At 30.1% G+C, this 16,120-nt stretch overlaps 1 protein-coding gene across 1 annotated transcript in view; it reads left to right on the top strand.

Annotated features, from left to right (window-relative positions):
* Positions 1-16,120, top strand: part of LOC145268689 (uncharacterized) — a 1,072,728-nt gene that overhangs the window by 447,218 nt on the left and 609,390 nt on the right. The window contains exons 79-88 of the mRNA XM_080124201.1: positions 6,228-6,254; positions 8,656-8,679; positions 11,874-11,903; positions 13,636-13,665; positions 13,898-13,927; positions 14,172-14,201; positions 14,444-14,473; positions 15,203-15,232; positions 15,465-15,494; positions 15,752-15,781. Of these exons, the coding sequence (XP_079980327.1) occupies positions 6,228-6,254; positions 8,656-8,679; positions 11,874-11,903; positions 13,636-13,665; positions 13,898-13,927; positions 14,172-14,201; positions 14,444-14,473; positions 15,203-15,232; positions 15,465-15,494; positions 15,752-15,781 (291 nt within the window). The remainder of the gene's footprint in view (positions 1-6,227; positions 6,255-8,655; positions 8,680-11,873; positions 11,904-13,635; positions 13,666-13,897; positions 13,928-14,171; positions 14,202-14,443; positions 14,474-15,202; positions 15,233-15,464; positions 15,495-15,751; positions 15,782-16,120) is intronic.

Genomic DNA, 16,120 nt, shown 5'->3' on the forward strand with positions numbered 1-16,120 from the left:
TATTAAGATATTAAGATATATATTAAAATTAAATTATTAAAATATTAAAAATTAAATAAAAAAAAAATTTTTTAATAAAAATTAAAAAATTAAATATTGAATAAAAATAAAAAATATTAAAATTAAAAATATTAAAATCAAATTAAAATAGATATTAAACTAATATTAAGATGTTAAGATATTAGCAAATTATTAGTATATAGTTGTAGATCAGACGGTAAATATTTTTTCTCTTCAGAGGAAAGATATTAGCAAATTATTAGTATATAGTTGTAGATCAGACGGTGGGGAAGGGAGACGAGAATTAACACTGTCGATAATGTCAAATCGTTAATCATTATTAGTCAGGTTTTACTGCCTGATTTGAAACCGCCGGTACTCATCTCATGCAAGCTTATGATCATTTCAATTGTTTTTATTATTCATTGTTTGGCACTTATGCATTACACGGACGGCGCCATTTTTTAGAAGGCGATAATTCCAATTTCTTCTTGGTCAACTAACACGGCGAATAATAAACAGAATTGTTTTTTTTTTTTTTTTCGAACAGAAAAATATTTGAAAACCAAATCATTTATTGTATAAAAATGTGTCAATATATATAATTAGTCAAACATTCTCTGTGAACGTTCTTGTGCGTGGACATCACATATGAGATGTCGATCTTTATTAGAGTTGCCTCCCCTTTGTCAACCGCATATAAATAAATATAAGCTGCGTTAGACTTCCCTTTCGAAAAAAAAAAAAGAAAAAAAAAAGCACCTACATTTCCGAACTGAAACTTTTCCAACAAGTCCGGCATGTCCAGCAGAATCCGTCACTGCTACTATTGTTTTGGCCACCTCAACACTTCTTTTCATTTTATCTACAAACTTATAATTTTCTTTCAATTTTTATTTCTTGACTGTTTTCAGAAATTGAGCAAACCAGCAAAAATAGATATTTATCTCTACTTACCTTTTACTAGCGTTTTTTTTTTCTCTAAGGAGAAGAATCTATCTTTGAAACTCCATGGAATAAGAAACTTTTCACTTTTATTTTCGTATTCCTTGTTTTGATATAATATTGTAAATTCAATTCTACAGTATTTGGACTATTTCTACTTACACACACACACACACACACATGCATACATACACGTATACACACATATACACACACATACACACATATACACACACATACATACATACACGTATACACACATATACACACACATACACACATATACACACACCTACACACATACACACACATACGCACACAAACATACACACATACACACACAAACACACACACACAAACACACACATGCACACACATACACACACAAACATACACACACCTACACACAAACACACACACAAACACACACATGCACACACATACACACACAAACATACACACACCTACACACACATACACACACCTACACACACATGCACACACACACACACACACACACACACACATACACACACAAACACGCACATACACACACACCTACACACATACACACACAAACATACACACATACACACACAAACACACACACACACAAACACACACATGCACACACATACACACACAAACATACACACACCTACACACAAACACACACACAAACACACACATGCACACACATACACACACAAACATACACACACCTACACACAAACACACACACACACAAACACACACATGCACACACATACACACACAAACATACACACACAAACACACACATACACACACACCTACACACATACACACACAAACATACACACATACACACACAAACACACACATGCACACACATACACACACAAACATACACACACCTACACACAAACACACACACACAAACACACACATGCACACACATACACACACAAACATACACACACAAACACACACATACACACACACCTACACACATACACACACACCTACACACATACACACACAAACATACACACATACACACACAAACACACACACACACAAACACACACATGCACACACATACACACACAAACATACACACACCTACACACAAACACACACACACAAACACACACATGCACACACATACACACACAAACATACACACACATACACACACACCTACACACATACACACACAAACATACACACACATACACACACAAACACACACACACAAACACACACATGCACACACACACACACAACACTCAATTAGCCTGCAAAAAGTCTATTGTTTCCCGTCGATTCCATGAACAAAGTTTCTTTCTTAGAACTGCACGCCTGTGGAACTCTGTTCCGTCTGCCTGCTTCCCACCTGACTACAACTTGGATGTGTTCAAGTCCAACGTTAACAAGTTCCTAATGAACCGTCCCCTTAAGTAAACACTTCATCAAATCTCCACACTAACGTAATGTACTTGCAATAACCCTTATCCCTGAGTGGCTTCCGGGCCTTGATAAGTGGTGACCACTCTGTAAAAAAAAAAAAAAAAAAAGGATTCGACGTCAACAATTTACGCATATTTAGGTAATTTACATTCATTTTAAGATAAAAAAAAATTCCGGAAAAGCATGAGTTATCTCCCCTGTTATTCGACCGAAAAGCACCACTTGGCGACAATTTTGTAAAACGCACCAAAAAAAAAGAAAAGAAAATGGCGCCGTCTGCATAATGTAGAAGTGCTCATAGCTTTAATGTGCTCGTTTGAAGCTTACTTTTTTTCTTTTTTTTTTTTTTGAAATATTGTGATGTTATGTTGCTTGTATATCGTGTTCACTCAATGTCGTTTTTTTTTTCTTCTTTTCGTATTAAAACAAAAAATATATAGAATCATATTACTTGTATTGATCGGACTATTGTTCTCACCTTGAGTGTTATTTGTGCAATGTTTCGGTCGGATTGTCCTTCGACCGTCTTCAGACATATTGGTTGTTGTTTAGAAAAGAAAAGAGAAAAGTGACTGGCTCACTAGGCATTTTCGTATTCTATGAGTTAGTCTTTATTTCATGGTTTCGAATTTGTGAAAAAAAAATTGGTTGGCAGAGGGGAGGCAACTCTAAAGATCAGTTGCTAACGTCACTGGAAAAAATATTTATATCATTCTATCATTCCAGAAAATAGGATGCAAAAGTCCTTTACCTATGCGTCCTAAAATTAACTACTCCTGCTACATCTATTGAGTTACTGGTCAAAGTATCTGTTGTGAACGTCTTACCAGGAGGAAACGGATATTGGAGCTCAGTCGAATACCTTCCATGAAAATAACGATAAAGGCTAGTCACGTCTCTTTTGAGAGAAATGAGCTGTATGGAAGAGAATCCGATTTTGTTTATTACTCTGTCAAGGCAAGAAATGGTGCTTTTAAAAGCACCTCCCCTCATGTGGCACCGGTACCCGATTTTCTGTGTCAGTTGAATGATGATGAATATTACGAAAGGATTGAAAATTATGACTTTTATAATTTATGACCACGAGGATTGAAAATTATGACTTTTATAATTTATGACAATGGTTTATGACAAATAGCTGTTGACATTGGATTTGTAGACAGCTATGTTGTAGACTGTAGGGAATCAGTCCCACGATAATATTCCACAGAGAGGCTATGTTTTCTGGGGAATATGGTTTCATTGACCAAATGTGAACCAATTAAATCGATTTAACAATTTTAATATATATATATATACGTGTTTGTAGATTACTGTTTTATAAGTAAAACAATAAATAAATATTTGTTTACGCCCAAAAAATATGGGCGATTTTCAAAGAAAAAAATATTTTCCTAGATCTCCAAGTTTGAAGATGCTAATAACCGTATTATCATTAAAAAAAATCAACAAAATATTGACATATATATAGTGAACACTCTCGTTGATTTTAACGTGTGAGGTTCCACCACAAGAACTAATTTGTTCAGAAATCCACACAGCTGATTTTTTTATAATGGTGAAGGCTTTGCGTAGAACCAACCACACTTTTTAGCATTACTGCTAACCTGCCACAAGACAGAGCATACAGTAGACCGCTGGTTTTTACATCAGAGTTTCCTTCTAGATGCACGTCTAAACGAAGACGGGGGGTACATCTTTCCCAGTAAATTAATGCGCCCTCAGATACCAACCTGAAAATTTCAATGACTCGGTGCGATACATATATAAGAATAACAGTATAGTTACATTCCAAGATCCAAATATTTTTTTTTTCATGCAAAACAGCTTCTCCAGAAAATTAAAATTTCGGTACATTTTTTTTACAGATCTGTTTTATTGTGCAGAAACAAACGGTTATTATGTCGCTAGCGGCTATTTTCGTGCATATACTCTTCAGAAAAATAAGAAACTCTCTGCTTAGATAGAAATAAATGCATGGCAATATATTTTTGCAAGAAGAAAAAAAAATACATTTATAATATTTTTACTTTTTTATAAAGTTGAAAAATATGTATTTTATCCGATTAGTGATTTTAAATAATTATTTTCACAAATCCAACTTTAACAAATGTAATGTATTTGCACAAACCTGAGTTTTGTTTTTATCATTTGTACAAAAACTACATTTTAAATGTTTTAATGCTGCTGTACAAATAAATCCTGAATGTATTTTTTATACCCGCATAAAAACTACATTTGAATGTAGATTTGCATTTTTAATACCTGCGTAAAATCTACATTTTGAATGGAAGTTTGTATTTTTATATATCTGCATAAAATCTACTTTCTGAATGTAGACTTGTAATTCTATAAATCTGAATAAATACTACACTTCGAAAGTAGGTTGTAATTTAATATCTGCATAAAATCTACATTTCGAATATAGGTTTGCATTTTTATACATCTGCATAAAAATTACATTTCTAACATCTGCATAAAATTCACATTTCAAGTGTTGGTTTGTATTTTTTGCTATTTTTCTAAATCTTATTTTGGATGTAGGTTTGCAATTTTATATATTTATATAAAAACTACATTTCAAATGTAGGTTTGTATTTACAATATCTGCATAAAATCTACATTTCAAATGTAGCCTTGCATTTTTATATATTTGTATAAAATCTACATTTCAAATGTGGATTTGTATTTTCAATATCTGGATAAAATTTACATTTCGAATGTAGCTTTACATTTTCAATATCTGCATAAAATTTACATTTTGAATGTAGCTTTGCATTTTCAATATCTGCATAAAATCTACATTTCGAATGTTGATTTGTATTTTCAATATCTGCATAAAATCTACATTTCGAATGTAGATTTATATTTTTAATATCTGCATGAATTCTACTTTTCGAATATTGCTTTGTATTTTTCATTTTTTTTTTCGGAAAACCCATTTACTATGTAGATTTATATTCTCAATATCTGCATAAAATCTACATTTCGAATGTAGATTTGTATTTTTAATATCTGCATAACATCTACATTTTAAATGTGGATTTGTATTTGCAATATCTGCATAAAATCTACATTTCGAATGTAGAGTTGTATTTTTAATATCTGCATAAAATCTACATTTTTAATATGGATTTGTATTTTCAATATCTTTAAATATGGATTTGTATTTTCAATATCTGCATAAAATCTACAATTCAAATGTGGATTTGTATTTTTCCTATTTGTATAAAATCTACATTTCGAATTTTGCTTTGTATTTTTCATTTTTTTCAAAAACCTCATTTACTATGTAGATTTATATTCACAATATCTGTATAGAACCTACATTTCGAATGAAGATTTGCATATTTAATATCTGCATAAAATCTATATTTCGAAGGTAATTTGTATTATGAGTATCTGCATAAAAACTACATTTCAAATGTAGATGTATATTTTTTTATTTGCGTAAAAATTACATCAGGATGTAGTTTTATATTTTAATATCTGCATAAAAACTACATTTCGGATGTAGATTTATATATTTTAAATCTGCATAAAATCTACATTTTGAATGTACTTTTACATTTTAATATCCGCATAAAAATTGCATTTCGAATGTAGGTTTGTATTTTTAACGTCTGCAATTTCAAATATGGATACAATTCATTGATGAAGTTAGTTACTATTAACGATTTTATTGTATCCATTAATTAAATCTTTTACTATGAATCATTCATTAATGAATTGTTTACTATAAAACATTCGTTTATCACATTCATTGATAAAGATATTTTTCTCAAAATCATTGATTTTATAATATTCGAATGTTGATTACATTTCCACAGAACGTGCTGAAGAGAAAATAACAATAGGTGAGTTTCGACTTCCGAGTTTTTACGATTTTCCTTTTTTTTTTTTTTGCTATACAATAGTGTCCATATTTTTTTTAAGTGTCTCTATTAAAATAAAATTAAAAAAAAAAAGCTTTTTTTATTAAATAAGGAATTATTATTAAATACGCATTTTGAATCCTAACGGCTATGGTCTGTTCGAAAAAAAACAAAAACTTCTGTTCACACCACAAACGCACCAAATATTTACAGCTATTGTACTTGAGTGTTATTTTTTTCAAAACAATCATCCCAAGGAAACTTTGAAAGAAGGACGAAACTTAGAGGAATATATAAATATTTTTTTTATTTGTTTTTATCTATTTTTTTTTTTTTTATTCAATTTTCACCCCAAACAAGGCACAGTGCTACTTTGAAGCAGGGGGCTACTATCAGGGACTTAATTAGCGGGGTCATTATGAAGGGAGATGAGTAGAGAGATGTTTGTTAACATTACACTTGAACTTCTGCATATCAGTACAGTTGGGAAAGCAGAATCCCGGAAGGGAGTTCCAAAGACCCGCAGTTCTGGGGAAGAAACTATTGGAGTAAAAGGCTTTCTTGCACCTAGGGATCTCTACTGTAAAGGGATGAGACTTAGTAGCTTGTCGGGTTTGTCGAGGGTAGTTACGTCGGGGAGGTACAAGTGTTTGCAGTTCGTCAGAGCATTCACCATTAAAGTATTTGTAGAACCGGCAGAGGGATGCAACATCTCGTCGATGGGACAGAGGCTGAAGCCTAGATGACAGTTCAGGACCTATCAGGTTGGCGACTCTCTTTTGAACCCTGTCCAGGAGCGAGAGACAAGCAGCAGATGCACCAGCCCAGATGTGACAACAGTACTCCATACATGGGCGAATGGTTGCCTTATAGAGGTATAGGATACTGTCAGGCGTAAGTAGTTTTCTAGCACGGTAGAGGGAGCCAACCTTCCTTGCAGCAGCCTTGGCAAAGCTCTCAATGTATCTATTTCAGTTCATATCCCCTGTAAACGTTAGGCCGAGGAGTTTAAAAGAAGTACTTTCAGGTAATGTGTTCTTGGCCATTGCTATTGGTGGTAGAGAAGGTTTCTTGTAGTTATTTCTTCGTGAAAAGTTACATAGTTTTTTCTTATTATAAATAAATCTATGCATATCAATGTATGGCTTTGTCTTGTCTACTTACGCTTAAATATGATATTTTAATTAATTAATTAATATATAGATTTCACATATATATATATACATATATATATCTATATATATATATATAATGTGTGTGTATATATATGTACTATAATTGTTATCAAAGAGTAAATCTTAAATCAAATGAAAGCATCTATATATATATATATATATATATATATATATATATATATATATATATACAGGGTGACTAAAAAACAACGGGCCCCAACTCTAATAAGGCCCAGTTTCTTAGTGTTTTGTCCGAATGAAATGAAACTTTGGTCATAACTAGTTTATTATATTAAAAACATCACATCAAAACACTAGGGTCTTTGACCTTTTTTTTCTCTGTTGACTGTAAAATGCTCAGAAAAACAATTGAATGTCCTCTATTTTTTTTTGGTCACCCTGTATATATATATAAGAAAACATCAAAATTATATATCTTAACATTTTATAATTCAAAATTAATTATTATATATATATATATACATACATAATGTGTGTGTATGTATATATATATATATATATACATAATGTGTGTATATATATATATATACACGTACATATACATAATGTGTATATATATATATGTGTATATGTATGTATATATATATACATATACATAATGTGTATATGTATATATATATATACACATTATGTATATATATATACATATACACATTATGTATATATACATATACACATTATGTATATATATATACATATACACATTATGTATATATACATATACACATTATGTATATATATATACATATACACATTATGCATATATATATACATATACACATTATGTATATAAATATATATACATATACACATTATGTATATAAATATATATACATATACACATTATGTATATAAATATATATACATAATGTGTATATGTATATATATATATACACATAATGTGTATATGTATATATATATATATATATGAAAAAAATTAAAATTATAATTTAATTAGCTTTGAATTAAAAAATGTTATTTTTATTACTAATTCTTCATATTTAATTTTAATTATTAGATTTAGTTAATTATTGAAGCATATCTTAAAATAATTATTACAAAGAAAATAAAATATCTATTAATTTTAAGAGTAACTTAAGTGTTTTAAATAAATAAGTCATTTAAAAAATCCATATTTATTGTATTTTTCAAAAATTTCTGAAATGTTTATTTGTATCATCCCGCAGAACGGACAACCGAGAAAAAATCTGGTGAGTGTTGGCTTTTTTTTTAAGTATAGAAAAAGAAATTAACGCTTAATTCCTATTCCGTGGGATAATTAATCGCTTGTTTCAGTGTAATGCTTAATCTTGGCATGCCAAACAAACAAGGAAGGAATTGACCTAGTTATTGAACTCGAGTGATACCATGGTCAAGGAATAAGAAATTGTATGACGAGTCAACAGCTGATTATATATATACGCATTATGTATGTGTATATATATATATATATATATATACATATATGTATACATTTTATATATATATACATATATGTATACATTTTATATATATATACATATATGTATACATTTTATATATATATACATATATGTATACATTTTATATATATATACATATATGTATACATTTTATATATATATACATATATGTATACATTTTATATATATATACATATATGTATACATTTTATATATATACATATATGTATACATTTTATATATATATATACATATATGTATACATTTTATATATATATATATACATATATGTATACATTTTATATATATATACATATATGTATACATTTTATATATATATATATACATATATGTATACATTTTATATATATATACATATATGTATACATTTTATATATATATACATATATGTATACATTTTATATATATATACATATATGTATACATTTTATATATATATACATATATGTATACATTTTATATATATATATATATGTATACATTTTATATATATATACATATATGTATACATTTTATATATATATACATATATGTATACATTTTATATATATATACATATATGTATACATTTTATATATATATACATATATGTATACATTTTATATATATATACATATATGTATACATTTTATATATATATACATATATGTACACATTTTATATATATATACATATATGTATACATTTTATATATATATACATATATGTATACATTTTATATATATATACATATATGTATACATTTTATATATATATACATATATGTATACATTTTATATATATATACATATATGTATACATTTTATATATATATACATATATGTACACATTTTATATATATATACATATATGTATACATTTTATATATATACACATATATGTACACATTTTATATATATATACACATATATGTACACATTTTATATATATATACACATATATGTACACATTTTATATATATATACATATATGTACACATTTTATATATATATATACATATATGTACACATTTTATATATATATATACATATATGTACACATTTTATATATATATATACATATATGTACACATTTTATATATATATACATATATGTACACATTTTATATATATATACATATATGTACACATTTTATATATATATACATATATGTACACATTTTATATATATATACATATGAATACATTTTATATATATACATATATGTACACATTTTATATATATATACATATGAATACATTTTATATATATACATATATGTACACATTTTATATATATATATATATACATATATGTACACATTTTTTATATATATTTACATATATATATACATATGTATGTATATATCTATGAAAAAAATAAAAAGATCAAGTATGTATATAACTTAATAATTACCTTTACCTGTGGTCATCTTCAAATCCAACGCAAACAAGTTCTTGATCAACTGTTCCCTTAAGTAATCCAATTTACTAAATTTCCACGATTAACGATTCCTATGATATATTATCCTATTGACTACTGTACACTCTTTAACTGTTATCCTCGAGTGACCTCTAGGCCTTGGTAAGTAGTGACTCCCATGTAAAAAAGAAAAAAAGTATATAATGAATTGAAAATTACTGGACGGGAAGGTCACTGCAAAATAATAAAGGAGGACAAGGGCGAATGCACTAGAGCAGTGTTCTGGGCGACAGTGTGGGGCCCACATTCAAAGCAATAAGCCAAGATCCACTATCCCCCTCTCTTTAGCACTCAACCATATGACGATATGTCAAAACAAACTGTTTTTATAAACCAAACTTCGTCATTTTATTTTTGTTGAAAACAGCAATACATAACAATATATCTAATATATAAAACAATCTTAGTCTCTTTATTATTTCTTTTTCATCGATAGCTTTCTTCCTATGAAATTCGTATTTGACTTTCGTTTGTCAGTTTTTCTTGAGAATCGTTGCAGCATTTTGTTGGAATTGTTTTCTAATGCACATTCCTTTCGGGACAAGATCACAGTGTAGTATCTGCTCTGATGCTACACTTCACCTTTTCTGTCCTCGGTCAGTGGAGGAGGGGAGATCCTTCATGACTGAGGCATTTTTTTATTTTTTGTTCCTATCTATAATGCCCCATTTCGGGGAGCTGGATTTTCCCCACATTAAAAACCGACCTTGTGTCTAACTCTGCCCTCGTGGGGAGGCAAGTAAATAGGAACACTTTATTTGTGTACAGAGTTACTTTCCTTTCAAGAGAGCAAAAATATTTTTTGAAAACTTTTCCTTTTTTTTTTTTTTTTTTCAAAATATTATTTTATTGTTCCAATCAAAGAGAACTAACTTGGCACAGACAAATTGTAGCAAAGTACATTATTATAACACGATAGAGCAATAACAAGTTAAAAGTTTTGATCTGTCAACTTAAATTCTATCTAGGTTTAACTTTTTTAAATCTCACAACAAGTAGTATATTACCATATTACCGATAACATGGTGCAGCAATAACAAATGGAAATTGACTCACCAGAAGCTAAGGTTTATTTGTCAGATTAAATGATATTTATGTCAGATTTTGAAAATCTTAGGAAAAGAGATTATAGCAAAGTGCATTATTTTGTTGGCAATAACACGATACACTACTAACAAATAAAAATTGGCTAGTCAGAATTAAGGTTTGATTTGCCAGCTTAAATGCTAATTAGGTGTAACTTTTTGAAATCTCGCCATATAACTTTATGTATTAGATTTTAAGTGCGAATAACATGACACAACGATAACAAGTGGAAATGGGCTTATCGGAAGTAAAGTTTGATTTTTACCAGCTAAAATGCTATTTAGGTGTAACTTTCGAAATCCCATCATATAACTTTATGTATTAGATTGAATATGTAATGAACATGCAAACTGTTTAAGTCAGATAACTGTTATTAGCATTCATTGCATCCACAGAACCAGTCCTCATAGAAGCGCCGTCGTTTGGTAAGTCTTTTTTTCTTGGACAATTTTCTTCGAAGAATTACATGCTTCCCCCCTAAAGAAGAAAAAAAATAACTGTCTCACGCTTTTTTGATGCTTCTGCAGCATATAAGGCAATCAATTTACTTCAGCATTCTATACAAGCTTGCAGGGTGGAGGGTAATCCATGGGAGCAAGGAGTTCAAATAGAAAAGAAAATTCTTATAGAGGCTTGGGTGGTTAGGGTCAGGATTGGACGCAATATTGTACGAGAAAGTCCTCTTGTGGGGAGCATGTCACTGACCCTCGTCACAGCCTCTTTCATCTCAACTGTCTCATAATGACAGCCTCTAAGGTTTTCCTTGAGCTTAGGGAATAACCAAAAGTTAAAGGGAGCAATGTGTGGGTTATAGGGAGGGTGAGGAATTGTCTTGATGTCCATCTTGATCAAATAGTTTGTGACAAGGATGGAGTTGCAACTGGTGCATTGTCTTGGTGGAAATGCCACTGAACCGATTTGAAGAGTGCCGGCCTCTTCCGGCAGATTCACTTCCCGAGTTCCCTTGAAACCTCAACATAGCATTCCTTGTTGACTATCTGTCCAGTTGGAGCCCAGTGAATGTAGATCATGCCCGCGCTGTCCCCCCCCCCAAAAAAAAAAGAGAGAGATCGTTATATGTTTCTGGGTTTATTTGCTGTGTCTGGCCTTCTTGGGTCTGGGAGAGCCAGCACACTTCCACTGGGAACTCTGTCTCTTGGTCTCTGGGTCATAGCAATAGATCCAGCTTTCATCGCAAGTCACCAGAGCATCAAGACCTGTGGAATCTGAATTGATCAGCTTGACTATCTCTCGGTTGTCATGACAACATCTTTCTAATTTTCTCTGAGCACCCTTGGGACAAACTTTGCGCAAATCTTCTGCATCTTCAGTCCCTAGTGAATAATTGTGTGTACAGTTCCCACACTGACATCTAACTGCGCACTAATTGTCTCTATAGACACATGACGGTCCTTATCCATGAAATTCTTTATTTGGCCAATCAACTCTCATATTCTGAGTTTCTTACTCCTCCCACACCTCTCATCATCCCTCACAGACTCCTTGCCTTCCTTGAATCTCTTATGCCACTCAAAAACTGATGATCGATTCATGCAAGATGGTCCAAAAACAGTCTGAAGTATTCCATAAGTTTCTGTGGCATTTTTTTTTTTTTTTAAGTTTAAGCAGAATTTTATTGCATATCGTTCTTCTAAAGTGCCCTCACATCCAGATTGCATCTTTGAAATTCATCAGGTGTGACAGTCAGGCTTTAGTAGAGTGTATTCCAATTCCTGCTGTAGCTGTTCATTTGAACCTGAAATCATAAGAATTGGTCAGTCCTCTCATAAGATGTCTAGCAATAACATACTGAATTTTCAAGAGTCTACGACAATTTTAAATGCCTGTCCAAAAAAGTTCAGAAACTTATTAAAAACACTTCATATTAGAGCAAGTAGGAATATCGCTTGCAAAGTGTTGTCTGATAACATTCAAATAAAGATATCATAAAATAATGATATTGACCGCTTTTGCAATAACATATCCAGCTCGTATTCTAATAATAATAGAAAGTGACGTCATATAGAAACGTATATATTCTTATTATGAGAGTACTAAATATGTACTTTATTGCTTCGTAATTTTTTGTTATCGATTTTTTTATATCACTAGCAGTATACGCTATATTATTGATTTTGCATTTATTAATTCTTGTAGAGCAAGCACCTCAAGTGGACATATCTCTTGGTAAGTGCTATCCCATAACATTTCAAATTGGATATCCATTAACAAAATGATACTGACTGCTTCTGCAATAACGTATCTTGCTAGTACTCTTGTGATATCCGAACGTGATTATATATACGTTTTTATCAGGAGTGTACTACATTTGTGCTTCATTGCTTTTGTGAATTTTTCAATCGATTTTTTGATATCGATAGAAGTATATTACTAATTTTGTATTGATTAACTCTTGCAGAGCAAGAAACTCGAGCAGAAATATCACTTGGTAAGTGTTATCCCATAACATTTCAAATTGGATATCCATTAACAAAATGATATTGATTGCTTCTGCAATAACATATCCTGCTAGTACTCTTGTGATATCGGAACGTGATTGTATATACGTTTTTTTTTTATTCTGAGGGTACTATATATGTGCTTCATTGCTTTTGTGAATTTTTTTATCTATTTTTTGATATCGATAGGAGTATGAAGTATATTACTGATCTTATATTGATTAAATGTTGCAGAGCAAGAAACAGAAGCGAAAATATCTCTTGGTAAGTGTTATCCCATAACATTTCAAATTTGATATCCATTAAGAAAATGATATTGCTCGCTTCTGCCATAACATATCTAACTAGTACATCTGTGATATTCGAATATGATTGTATATAGGTTTTTTATTCTGAGGGTACTACAAATGTGCTTCATTGCTATCGTGAATTTATTTCACTCGATTTTTTAAAATCGATAGGAGTATAAGGTATATATCTGATTTTGTATTGACTAATTCTTGCAGAGCAAGAAACTCAAGCAAAAATATCACTTGGTAAGTGTTATTCAAGTGTTATTCAAATTTGATATCCATTAACAAAATGATATTGACCGCTTCTGCCATAACATATCCAGCTAGTACTCTTGTGATATCGGAACGTGATTGTATATCCGTTTTTATCAGGAGTGTACTACATCTGTGCTTTATTGCATTTATGTTTTTTCTTTATCGATTTTTTGGGTATTGATGGGAGTATGAGGTGTATTATTGATTTTTTTTTTATCGCTTGTAAGTGTTATCCTATAACACTATGAATTAGATATCCCTAAACAAAATTATATTGACCGCGCCCGTCAGACCTTCAAGCTAGTACTCTTTTGATATTATGCCGTGATTGTATATGCGTTTTTATCATTAGTGTACTACCTATGTGCTTGATTGCTTTTATAATTTTTCTTTATCGATTTTTTCATATCATAAAAGATATGAGGTATAATTCTAATTTTATATTTCTTAAATCTTGTAGAGCAAGCACTTCAACCCGGTAAATGTTATAGTATAACACTTTAAATTGGAATTTAACAAAATAATATAGAATTCTTCTGCAATAATATATCCGGCTAGTACTCTTATGATATACAAACGTGATTGTATATACGTTTTTTTATTCTGTGGGTACTATATATGTGCGTCATTGCTTTTGTGAATTTATAAATCGATTTTTTTATATCGAAAGGAATATAAAAAAAAATTATTGATTTTTGTATTCATTAATACTTGCAGAGCAAGAGACACAAGCAAAAATATCATTTGGTAAGTGTTATCCTATATTCAAATTGGATATCCATTAACAAAATGATATTGACTGCTTCTATCGTAACGTACCTAGCTAGTACTCTTGTAATATCAGAACGTGATTGTATATACGTTTTTTTTATTCTGAGGGTACTACATATGTGCTTCATTGCTATTCTGAATTTTTTAATCGATATTTTTTAAGGAGTTTAAGGTATATTACTAATTTTGTATTAATTAATTCTTGCAGAACAAGATACTCGAGCTGAAATGTCTTTTGGTAAGTTTTATCCCATAACATTTCAAATAGGATATCCATTAACAAAATGATATTGACTGCTTCTGCAATAACATATCAAGCTAGTACTCTTGTGATATCCGAACGTGATTGTATATACGTTTTTTTTTCGTAGGGTAATACATATCTGCTTCATTGCTATAGTAAATTTATTTCAGTTTATTTTTTTTTATCAATGTTTTTTTTATCGATATGAGTTTAAGGTATAAGAATGATTTTGCATTGATTAATTCTTGCAGAGCAAGAAACTCAAGCAGAAATATCACTTGGTAAATGTTATCATATAAAACTTTGAATTGGATATCCATTAACTAAATGCTATTGACCGCTTCGGCCAAAACATATCAATTTAGTACACTTTTGATATTATGATATGAGTGTATATCCGTTTTTATCATGAGTGTACTACTTACGTGTTTGGTTGCTTTTATAGTTTTTTTTTATCGATTTTTTGACATCGATATGGAGTATGAGGTGGATTTCCAATTTTGTATTCATTAAAATATTTAGAGCAAGCGCCACAAGCGGGAATATCACTCAGTAAGTGTTAATTAAAAACCATTACGACATTATGATATCGACCGGTTTCGCCATGACACATTTAGTTA

This window comes from Euprymna scolopes, chromosome 44 (assembly GCF_053919585.1).
Source record: "Euprymna scolopes isolate OS-2025 chromosome 44, ASM5391958v1, whole genome shotgun sequence".
In the NCBI taxonomy this organism is placed as follows: domain Eukaryota; kingdom Metazoa; phylum Mollusca; class Cephalopoda; order Sepiida; family Sepiolidae; genus Euprymna; species Euprymna scolopes.